Source organism: Thermobia domestica, chromosome 10, assembly GCF_964235325.1.
Source record: "Thermobia domestica chromosome 10, izTheDome1.hap1.1, whole genome shotgun sequence".
Lineage (NCBI taxonomy): Eukaryota > Metazoa > Arthropoda > Insecta > Zygentoma > Lepismatidae > Thermobia > Thermobia domestica.
Genome location: NC_137463.1, coordinates 210,361,749 through 210,374,456, shown reverse-complemented (window position 1 = coordinate 210,374,456; position 12,708 = coordinate 210,361,749). Strand labels below are relative to the sequence as shown.

The window sequence follows — 12,708 nt, the reverse complement described above, 5'->3', positions numbered from 1 at the left end:
TGATACGCGTACCATAGGTTGAGAAACTCTGGCATAGTGGGATTTAGCACATCATACAGTTCAGTTTGTTTATATCATTTTAATTTGCTAAAGGTAAAGAAATTTGTTCATGTGATATTGTATCACTTTTCTTTCGTAAAATAGGAAAGGTTTAGGTTTCCATACTGCTAGTTAAACCCGTGCAAATAAGACGAAAACGGAAAAGGTGGGAGGTAGCTATTTTAAGTTCACAGATTCTGAAGTTTCGTCTTGATACAAAGAACCAGACAGTGTAAGATCAAGTAAAATTGTCTCTTTTGGTTTACTGAATGTTATGATAGTGTAGGGTTGTGTTCAATACCAGACCTACCCCTTACCTTACAGAATTTAAAATGAAAATAAAATCGTATACTAAACATTTTCTAAGTAGTCACGATAATTCTACGAAACGGTTAATTGGGTGCTCATCAACTGATACATTGTCATCAGTGTCGTATTTACGATTTTATTTCTGTGGGCTTTGTTAACTCTCGGGGGGCTTTGCCTGGAAATGAGAAAATTCTGCAAGATATTTCATATACTTTAAAGTAAGATTTCGGGGGGTCTTAAACCCGGAAGCGGATTATAATACCAATATTTGAATGTTTCTAGTATTTTTGTCTTTGTTCGTTTCGATGTCCTCTGGTTATTCATAACTTCAAAGTCTTTAATTAATGCTATTTACAAATCTTAGTGTAAAATCAACAGAGTTAAAGTACACTATTGATAAATTCTGAACATGAGAACTGAAAAATCTTTCTCATGTTATTTATATGGGACATCTTCTACACCACAAAATGTCTAGGGACTTAAGTCATTTTCCCGGCAGGATCAGAACAATGAAATTTGGCATGATTGTAGCATTCCGGTACTACCCCACAGGAAAATTGCTAAAAATGAATATTCTTCGTTATTAGGGGGTCTAAAGGAAGGGTGAAGAAATTCCCATGTTACTTATATGGGCGTTTTCTTGGGAACCAAATCTTATCTTTTAGATAGTTGAAATAGGAAAAGAGACTTGAAATTCCGTAGAATTGTGAGTTTAAGAGGGACGAGGCCGTAGCCCGAGCAAGCGCGGGGGTCCTGGGGCGGGGCTCCTACATAGCTGAGGGCTAGTTAATGGCATAAAACACAATGAATATATTTGCAATATAAACTGCTATTTCTTAAATATCACGTTTAAATCATATTTTGCCATTTTGACAGTCATTTTCGGTGTTTTATTTTGCTACAACTGCTGGAACTGACTTTGATGTTTAGTTTTAATTTATAAAAAATATTATTAAAAACTAATTATAAAATAATTCAATTAATCTTTTTATTTTGTTGTTGTTTAAAATATTTTATACTTTTATATTCCTATGCTATTCCCTTTTTATAACAAAACTAGAACAATAGAAAACAAGAGAAAATATAATTTAATAGAAGAATCATAATGAGGACGACACAGTTGAATGTAAATAAGACTCGATAATATATGTAATTTCCTACGTTCATATATTTATACATGAACGAAGTAAGATATGTACAAATACTTTACTGGTTCCCAGAAATGATAATTATTTATGAATTAATGTCTGGAAAAGACAACGAAATCAGTTTAACAATGAACTTTTACTTTGTGACCGTTGGAGTTTTAAATTAAAATGAGTGTTCTATGACGTGCATATATAAAACATACCAGGAAAAGACACAGAAAACCAAAAATCCTTATTTTTTTTCCGATTTTTGTCTTTCGTTTCCTTTTGCTTTCGAAAGAGGAAAGACTATTCTCTTCTTTGTGAATTAGTAACAAAAGCAAAACATTTCTTCGATCCGATTGCATGTATAACATGAAGATATAACAACTGATGAAAAATAGCAAGTATTTTCCTCCTTCTGGCATGTTCTTGTTAACTAAAAAAACAAAATAGATAATGCATGCTGAAAATAAAATATAAAGAACCATTAGAAGATGTTTTTACAATCTTTTTTTCCTCTTTTAGTGGAAAATTAGGATCCATTTAGTTGTAGTGCGACATCGTCAGAATTTTGTCCATTTTTGTTCATTCTTATCCAAAACAAGAAAAATTTTGTACCATTCAAATTAACAAAGGAGGACCATTTCAAAATTTTGGCAAGTTGGGGATCACCTGTAGTGCATCTTCAAATTTGAATTTTAACAAGCTCAGAATTTTGTCCAATTTTTATTAGATTTTTGTACCACCAAGCTTGTTAAAATTCGAATATGAAGGTATCATACTACAGGTAATCGAAATGTCCAAATTTTGAAATGGACCTCTCTCGTTTATTTGAATTGTAGCCCTACAATTTTTTTTTGTAGTGTGGACAAAAATGGACAAAATTGGACAAAAGTCTGATAAAGTTAAAATTCAAATTTGAAGATGTCGTACTACAACTAAACGAACTCGGAAAATTATTTATGTTGAAATTTTGAGAATCGAAATCCTTACATAAAATAAAAATTGAAATTTTTGAGTTTTACGCCCCACGGTTATGCCGGTTAGGCTAAAGGAGACGGTGATGATGAGAGATGAATGAAATGGTGGAATGAAGAAAGTGGGAGGAAACGGGAGAACTCCGAGAAAACCCATGCACACGGTGTTTTTCCACCACAAAGTTCACTTGGCGGGAGCAGGGTTTGAACCCGGAACCCCAAACACCAGAGGTGAACGCTCTACCACTGAGCCACCGCGTACATAAAATAAAATTCTTAAGATTCTAAATGGATAAACGAGAATAACAAAAATTAGGCTACGTGGTATGCAGTGAATGGAAGTTTGATTCAGTTTCCGGAATCGATTTCTTTCAATCTATTCTACACAAGGATTCTAAACCTAAAAGTTGGTAGTTCAGAGGTTGCTTCTTGTATTTTTATCTCATTGTTATTCTTAATAGCAATTAGCGATTTTTTTTCGCAAATTTGACTAAGTCCAAACCTGAACATTAATCTCTCATAACTCTAAAACCAGAGATATTTGAGAGATTAGGATAAGACTTGGAATTGGTGTCCGGAAGTGTAGACACACTTTATTAACGCAATAAAAAATATGAAACGAAATTTCTAGTTTTACGTCCCACGATTATGCATGTGACTATGGGAGACGGTGATGCTGATGAATGAAACTGTGGAATGAAGGAAGTACAAAGAAACGGGAGAATCCCGAGGAAACCCACGCACACGGTGTTTATTGACTACAAAGTAGACTTGGCGCGAGTTAGAATAGATCTATTGAACTAGGGACCCCACGGGAGAGCATCGAGCTACTGTGACATGAAATAACAAATGTTCCGAAATTTATTGGCAGAAAGATTTTGCTACTGTGTAGTCTCGGTGTTTCCAAGTCAGTTTTTTTGTTTTTCTTCAGTGTAGTGGATTTGTATCGACTTCAGTGGAAATCGTCGGTCGACCGTTTAAAGTCTTGCACCTAGAAGTGATTAACGGTAAAGATGATTCTCTCCCGAAGACAGTGACAAAAAAAAAAAAAAAATCTAAATTATGTGACTGACTAAGCAATTAAATGGCAGAAATTTAATTCCTTTCGCTTTGTGTGTTTCATTAATACATTCCATGTCTCATTTTTGTTTTTGCTTTCCAGAGGATCAGTTTATAATTGAATATAATACAATAACCATATATCAAAGGTGGGGCTCACGCACATATAGAGTTAGGTACATGATACTAAATAACAAACAGGCAGGACCAATTAACCTAAAAATTAATTCTAGACCCTATTGTTTCAAGGAGGGCATGGAGGCTCAGTAGAGCGCTTACCTCTGGAGCGTGAGTCGCTGGTTCGATCCCCGATCAAATTTAGTTTATGGTGGGCAATATTGTATTCGTAGGTTTTCTCGGGGTACTCCCGTTTCCTCCCTCTTTTTATTCCAGCAATTCTTCCATCATTATTCACTTGCTTTAATCATCGTCTCCCTTAGCCGAAAGAGCATAATCGTGGGACGTTAAACTCAAATATTTAATTTTTTCCCTATTGTTTCAATGGCAAGAGTTCAGATTTGTATAATTATTCAATATTAATAATTTATTAGTATTATTATAATTATTACATTAGCGTTACAAACATTTTCAATTTTACTGAGAAATAGTTTATTTATCTTGGGGAAGAAGGATATGTCAGTCTTTCAGTTTCTGCTCTTGGCATAATAATAGAAATGTTGGTGAAGATAATTAGCAAGTTATTATATCATGAATGGCAAAGGAGTACAGCTTATTTAAACACTTTGTTGCTTCATAATGTTATTTCTTCTTCTTCTTCTTTCGTTTCTAACTTTCCCGAAGGCTCCAATTAATGAAGACCTAAGTTAATGAAGTCCCTTGATGAAGTTACTCAACGGAAACTTCTCAAACCAGTGTAGTTCGTTACTCTTTTACGTCTTCAATTCTGGCGTTTGAAGGTAGAAGTGGGAAAAAGAGGAATTATTAAATGCAAGTGTAGAAATGACATAAAATGTTATTATCATCACAGTATGCGTGTCACTGTTCGAAGAAATCTGCTAATCAACGCCCCTACATAGTACATAAATTAATAATTAATAGTGGTGCCGGATTCGAGTTGAGTTGATTTTAGTTTAGCCTCCCTTTCAGCAGCGAGGCTATATGAGACGTGGACCTACTGATTAACGTGGAATCCGAACCACATGAGCTCCCTCTGGGAATAGAACCCGGTTCTCCCACGCCAAAGGCGCGTACGCTAACCGCTTAGCCACGAGGGAGCTCGGTGCCGGATTTGAGTGCCGGTGGGAACACTCGGTCGAAAAGGTGTAACAGCTTTTTCAGTCTAGTCATCCTGAGTGATGTTTTTCCTTGGTTTACCTTATTCACACTAGAAAAATGCCGGGGTGGTACTTAACATAATTGTCCCAGGCCGTGTAATCACCGACGGACGTCATTACTCATACGTATGACGGCCTAACATTGCCATATAGTTGACAAAAGCCCAGAAATTAATCTTTAATCCCTAAATTCGTAATTAACAAAGAAAAAAATCCACCAGAATAAAAACTATCAATTCCAGGAAATGTTTAGTTTGAAAATATTGGTTTGGAAATTTTTAGGTTGAAATTTTATTTTGAACATTTTTGTTTATTTTATTTTATTTATTTATTTTTTTTTTTTAGTTTGGAAAACATTTGGTTGAAATTTTATTTTGAAAATTCATTCACTCACTTAAAAGAAAATGTTTATTGGAATGTCATGAATCTTGCAGTAGAACAATAAAAATTCCCATCTCATACAGAAAACATGACTAATAGCAAATTGTTGTTTTTATCACAATTCCCAATTTTAAAGGATTGTTCTATGTATTTCTCCCAAAAAAAATGTAACAAGTGTGTATCAATGTACATGACTTATGAAAAAGAATTGACTCCTATATTCAATGATATAATCATATAACATGTTAATATTGCATCAAAGAAGATAAATTAGATCAATAACCTACCATGTGGTACGATGTATTTTTACGTTTATATTTTTTGGTGATTCTTTACCCACAGAAGGGAATAAAGAGGCCCAATCAATTTTACAGTGGTTTCTAGAGAACATTTAGCGAAGAGAAAATAATTGTTGCATCTATAACTGTCTTCTTATAAGAATATAATTTGATAATGATTTTGCAAGGTAATTTTAATATTGTTATTATGTGTATATTCGGGTAATGTATATTTGTGGTAAATTTCATAGGAAAATAGTTATAGATACGAAAATTAGAATGAGTAAAACAAAATGTTGCTAAATGGACAAGAAAGTTCTATTTTCGTTTTATTGTTCTTATTTACTGCTCTCTTGACATGAAAGAGCTCCTCCGTGGCTAAGCGATTAGCGTACGCGCCTTTGGCGCGGGAGACCCAGGTTCGATTCCCGGCGGGAGCTCATGTGGTTCGGATTCCACGTTAATCAGTAGGTCCACGTCTCATATAGCCTCGCTGCTGAACGGGACGTAAAACTCAAAATCAATCAATCAATCTCTTGACATGAAATTTGCCACATACATGTCTTTGCCGACTATACACATACTAACGTTATAAGAAATACTTGGCGAATTCGTTATCAAATTATATTCCTACAACAACATATTTATAACCTGCGACAATAATTTTGGACATGAGTGTACCTTTCTCAAAAATTTAGAGAAATACACCCATGACTTATAAAAGAGAATGAACTCATATGCTTACCCATATAATAAGGCCTTACCAAAGGGGAGGTCAAAAACCTCCAAATTTGGAATATTTGGCCATTTTTCTCCTTGAAATACAACAAAGTGAACCACACATCTTACAGTGGGTCCTACACAATTTACCAAATTTTATTTTCTGACAATTGTGTACCCTGCAAATCCCCGGTGTACCCTGTATCCTGTGTACCCTGTCCAAAATTTTAGAGCAGTGCGTTAATGTAGCCATGTCTTAGAAAAGAAAGTGGACACTTATGCTCATCCACATAACTATATAACGTCATAAATACACATCAAAAGGGTAAAATAGGTCGAAAATCTTCAAAGTTTGAACTTTTGGAAATGTTATGCCCATGAAAGAGTACGATATGGATCACCCAAATTTACAATGGCATATACGTATATTCGAGTTAAAGAAAACATCTATTATTGTTTTCTGACAATTCCTAAAATTAGGGGGTGGTCCTAGATACTCCTCTCAAAATTTAAGAGGGGAGCATCAATGTACCAATGTCCTATAAAAGGGAATTGACTCATGTACTCACTCATATAAAACTATTTAAGATAATAAAGCCTCATCAAATTAGATAAAAAAAATCTGCGAAATTTACATATTTGGCAATTTTTTACCCATTGAAAGGGAACAAGATGGACCCCAAAAATTTATAGAGATACATATCCTGGTCCTATACTATAATACCAAATTTTTAAATTTATCTGTTTCCAAAATTTAATAGGGGTGATTTTAGGTACCTCCCGAAATTTAGGGAGTGGACCAAGGTACTTCCGCCAAAATTTAGAGGGGGTTGGTCTTATTTACCCTTGGCCATGACATCTGAGCCAGGAACCCAGGGGCACAAAATTGAGATCTAGTAACGCAAGTACTACTACTGCGATTTATTGTTGTGAATACTAGGATCGATCCCAGGTCAAGTGAGACAAGAACACACATGGAATACCAGAGGCTATATCGATTTTGTAAAGAGTGTACTAAGTTATGGAGTTATAATTCAGCTTCTGAAGGCAACAGTATTTAGTGAAAAATGTTACGTATACGTAAAAGTAAGTATCTTATATATAAAAGAGAACGCACAAATCCTTTGTTACCTCATCACGCTAATACGGCTGAACCAATTTCTTTTATTTTTGGGGGGTTATTAGGATTTGGACCCTAGATGGTTTTTATCATATCACTTTAATTTTTAATTACCAGTGTCTTGAGATAATTGACCATTCAAGTGTCCATAACGTACAAATCCTTTGTTAGTTCATCATAGGTATAAAAATAAACGTATTTATATGCAACCCGCATGACCGTGTCACTCGGCGGGTTAACATAAATGACAGGCGATATAATGTTAACATTTACTGCAATCTACTATGGTTTTTATCATATCACTTGAAAGCGAAAACTTCCGGGGTGACCGCAGCGAAGCGGGGCGGGTTAACATAAATGACAGGCGATATAATGTTAACATTTACTGCAATCTTCTATGGTTTTTATCATATCACTTGAAAGCGAAAAAGTAAAAATTATCTAAGTAACAAAGTTTATTGCGTTCCGGGGTGACCGCAGCGAAGCGGGGTGAACGCTGCTAGTATATATATATATATATATATATATATATATATATATATATATATATATATATATATATATATATATATATATATATATAGATATATACGGTATTTTCCAACATAACTCAAACACCTGGAGAAATTTCAACCAAACTTGATTTATATGCTTACAATCTGAAGACGTAAATACTCTGGGGATCCCTAGCAGTGGCAGTAGTGTGTAAAAACAATTTGAAATGACCGATATTACTATCGAATCCATTGTTTTTGTGGTCGCTAAGATAAAAAAAACAATGACGCTCTGATTATATATAAGTTCAGCCCTATCGGTAAAGTGTGAAAATAAATAGTTCAAAATGACCTAGATTAGTATTGAATTCTTAGTCTGTTGCAGTCGCTAAGCTGATTGGTGATTTATCCGATAAATTTAAGCCCAAGTCTATTCGAATACAAGGAATAGAAATTTGTAGAATCTTCTGGAGTTTTAAGAGAAACGAATAGAACTCTCCAGAATCATCTCTCCAGAATGGAAGGGGGGTGCGAAACTTCTTCTATATTACTTTCTCCACATTGAAATCGACATTGTTTGTTGTATGTGATCGTATTATGGTAAAACGGTTGGTATGTTTGAAATGAATTTTAGAACATAGTTAATACTCACCTTAAGCTGGAATTTTATCATGTCGTTTAAAATTGAATTGGTGTTTAGTTTCTTTCAACAGCAAAGGTCATATGGGTAGTGGATTTGAAGCTTACCGTGGGATCCAAAGCACATGAGCTCCAGCTGGGAAGCAAGCCACCTTGATTAAAGGATATAACCGAAAGGTAAGGGGTTCAACATTTATGCAAAAAATAGAATATCTTACGAGGTTTTGTCGTTACACTTCAATTAAAATGCGTATCCTAATACGGGAAGGGGTTCAACAACTTCCATAAACTTATTCTTCCAGTTCGTTAGTGAATCACGCTGCTAATATTTCGCAGTCAGGTTAATAGTTATAGCTAGTTACACTGCTTCCTGCTTATTCTAATATATGTCGCTAGCGTTCAATCAATTTTGCAGGCGAGCCAAAGGCTTGGGAGGACAATTAGTGACATGTAAGGTTAGGTCATTAATTGCTATCAAATGTGAGAAAAATTGAATTAATAGGACCAAATTTTATAGTATTACTTTTCGAGATACTCAGCTATGAAAAGACAATGATATACATGATTAAAAATGTATGTATACATAATAATAATAATAGAGAACTATACTGTAAACATTATTATTATTATTATTATTATTATTATTATTATTATTATTATTATTATTATTATTATTATTCGCGTACTTTTGAACTTGCACGGGAAATGTTTTTATTTCTGAAATTTTTTTCTGGATTGTATACTATTTCCTTTATTAGTGGGCTCTAATTTGTCTCTAGGTTGTCGAATAAATGAATTTTGTTGTGACTTTGGTGTAAATAACCTTTCAGGAAGAAGTCGATTCGTTCCAAAAATTAGTGCTGAAGTAAATAATATTTGGCTTATGGTTTCAAGTGTCATGATAGTGTAGAGGTAATGTAATGGACTTACAAATAGTACACCTATCCATTATAGGCTCAAATCCTGTTCACGCCAAAGTTGTATTTTCACAAAGTGGTTGTGAAGAATCGACCTCTCATACTACACGAGCAATACTTAAGAATGTGGAAGCAAACACCTATGTCACGATAGAGACGGTTTACGAATGTTAGTTGGTAAAGGGTTGAGTTGATTTTGAGTTTAACGTCCCTTTCAGCAGCGAGGCTATATGAGACGGCACCTACTGTTTAACGCGGAATCCGAACCACATCAGCTCCCGCCGGAAATCAACCTGGGTCTCCCACGCCAAAGGCCCCTACGCTAACCGCTTAGCCACGAAGGAGCTCCCTAGTTGGGAAAGGTAAGATAATTACCAGGACATTCGAAACACTTCATTGATCTGCAGTATATACTTTTCGTGTCATCGTTCTCGGAGAGAAATACTGCACTGTTTGTTAATGTTTGGGAAGAGCAATCGGTGAAGTAGTGGTATCATGCTTGACTTCGAAATGGAAAATCTCGATTCGATTCCCCGTCAGGTAGGATAATTTTTTCGTATAAAATAATGGTTGCAAACAGAGATTCATTTTCCGTTGCAAAACCTACAAGGCATCACTGGCGAGATATCGAGTAAACAGTGTGTACATCCTTCATCATACACTATAATGATAAGTATATTTCATATTTATATTCGTCTCTCTCTCTCTCTCTCTGTCTTTCTGGACATTTCCCTATCCTGACTTTGCGTTTTCTCTTCTCCCCCCTCTCTCTCACACACAAACTTTATGTGCGTGTGCGTGTTCCAGTGTTAAAATGGAGCAAGATTCTGATCGACCCAGTCTGGAAAATCTAATAAACTGGGAACTTTGGCGTCGTGTTTTCATGCTCTGGGAATAACATCTCCAGTTCTGATCATCTCTGAAAGAAATACTGTTTAAACGGAAGAGAATAATTAAAATCTCTTTTTATCCTCTGGGTTACCGAGTCGCAATCGAATCATCGGGTCACTACGGGTTCGAATCCTCGACCCAGTGGTGATTCGTAAGCTAACCAACATCATCCGACTGACGCAATGACCCGTCTGAGCTCTAACGTATTCATTCTATCTGTTCGAATTACGTTACATCCGCAATAGATGAAATATCCACTGGATGTTTGGAACAGATAAATCTCCGGAGAAGACCAGGAACAAAGCATGTTTGTTAAACTTTTGACATTATCCTATATGTGTTTCGGAGATCTACAGCTCTACCGGGAATTGAGTACCCTACTTCTTTTTAAGTGACTTAATGAATATTTCAAGCATTCTCTATATATTCGAATAGTCCAGAAAAATATATAAAACAAAGGTTACTTCTATATTACTGTTGGATTTCTGGAAACGGAACTTTATAATGTTAGGTTTTTCCTACTACCGGTACATTTAAATTCCGCATTTTTATCTGTTCTTCCTTTTCTTTTTCTTCTTCTCTCCCCTTCTCTCTCTCTCTGTCGCTCTCTCTCTCTCCCTCTGCCTCGTTTCTGAACCTCTGTGTAATAGACATCCACTGGTTTCAATTTTTCATTGTGTGTGTTTAAGTTTCTCCCTATATTAACTTATGAATCTTGTTTCGTCTCGGTTTTATTTCTTCATTTTATCGATACTAATATATGTGTAGTTTGAAATTAGAATTGCGCTCACGTTGTTAGCTCCCACGATTTTAGTATGGAAGAGAAGAAAGGAGGAGAGAGGGGGCTCTCTTTACCAGACACGATTATATATATATACACTTGAAACTGAAGTCATATCACACTTATTTCTTTCTCTTGTTGCTGCACGCTCAAGCACGATATTTGCTAGGATAAACAAGAACATATAGCTATCTTAAAATAAACTCAATATTGGGGACAAATTGTAGAAACGGAAGAAGGAAATGCAACGTATTGACCATGATAGCACCATTTACTTATAACTAATGTAGCTACTGGAATGTTGTTGTAATTAATATAAGTTACCTTAAATCTCCTTTTTGTAAGGTCACTTCTTCAAAAACTATTCGGATTCTTTCTCGGTAACTGGAATAGAAATATAATTTTAAACTATGTATATTTTTGTTGCACAAATTACAAAAAGTAAATATTAACTAAGACAAATCGAAAGAACAATTGCATTAATATCTCGCACGTCTATATTATTAGCATGAATAAAATCGAAACTACAAGAAAGTAGAGTTTCTATGATCTTTTCATGGTAAAGCTTTACATTGAAAAGTTAGTACCGTATATACTATATCTGACAGCCATGTATATTATTTCTTTACTGAAAAACTTCCAAGAGATTAAGCTGATTTAAGTAGTGTGTACTGTAATTTGCATAATGCTATAACTAATTTCAGAAGTATACTTAATATTACTCAATTTCAAAATTATTGACAAAGGAAGACATTATAAGGTAGTATTCATTTTAGTTGTTGAGTGTAGAAAAACTACCATAAGAATTATGATACTGTTGTCAGGACACTTAAACTGTTAATCTGAAATCTATTTACTCTCACATTTAAGCTTTTCATAGTTTTTAAATAGAGTTCGTGCTTTTGCCTATTCTACCACAACCTCCACACGAAAAACTTGACGAGTCATTTCTTTAACTCTTTGTTCAAAGAACAATAAACATTTTTATTTCGGTATATCTTTCGTTCTAGGTCTGGAATGATCTCATATGACTTTACAATGAAAATCAAAATATGGTCTAGCAAATTAATATGGCCTATATATTAATTACGTGTGTTATGGTTTCGAAAATTTGTTATTGCCTTCATCAGACACAGTATGCAAATGCTGTATTTTACTATCAGGGACTACATCAGATAAATTCTTGAAGTTGAAATAATTTATCTGTAACTCCAGTCAGCTCCTCCCTTCCATTTTATTTTTACTTCTGTTCTTACCTGTAAAAGTGAAAGGAAAGAGCTGACTGGTTGTCCCACATACCCTCCTCTCAATTTCAAGAATATATTTGCTGTACTGTGTCAATGAAGGCAATAATCGACTGCTGAAAGTGAGCGAGCCCAGATTGATTCGGTTAGATTCTGATTTTTGTTTAAGATATACTTATCGTCTTCTTAAATTGTTATTTCTTCATTCCTATCCTTGATTCTTTTATTTTTCGTTAGTATTTCAAATTATGAGTAGTAATACTACCTAGGTATCGAACTATTAACATCTGTTCTACTTTGTCTCTTCCTATAGTTATTATAACCCTTTTCGTTTCTTTCTAACTTTTTTCATCCCATATTTTTCACAATGTTTCCACATGATACAGTTGATTTTCATTTCAGATTCCGCAACTAGAGTCATGCAATTTACTATT

At 34.6% G+C, this 12,708-nt stretch overlaps 1 protein-coding gene across 3 annotated transcripts in view; it reads right to left on the bottom strand.

Moving 5' to 3' along the window:
- Positions 1 to 12,708, bottom strand: part of LOC145662967 (suppressor of lurcher protein 1-like) — a 392,235-nt gene that overhangs the window by 70,182 nt on the left and 309,345 nt on the right. For all 3 annotated transcript variants that reach the window (XM_081729046.1, XM_081729047.1, XM_081729048.1), the window contains one exon: positions 11,355 to 11,414. In XM_081729046.1, the coding sequence (XP_081585172.1) occupies positions 11,355 to 11,414 (60 nt within the window). The remainder of the gene's footprint in view (positions 1 to 11,354; positions 11,415 to 12,708) is intronic.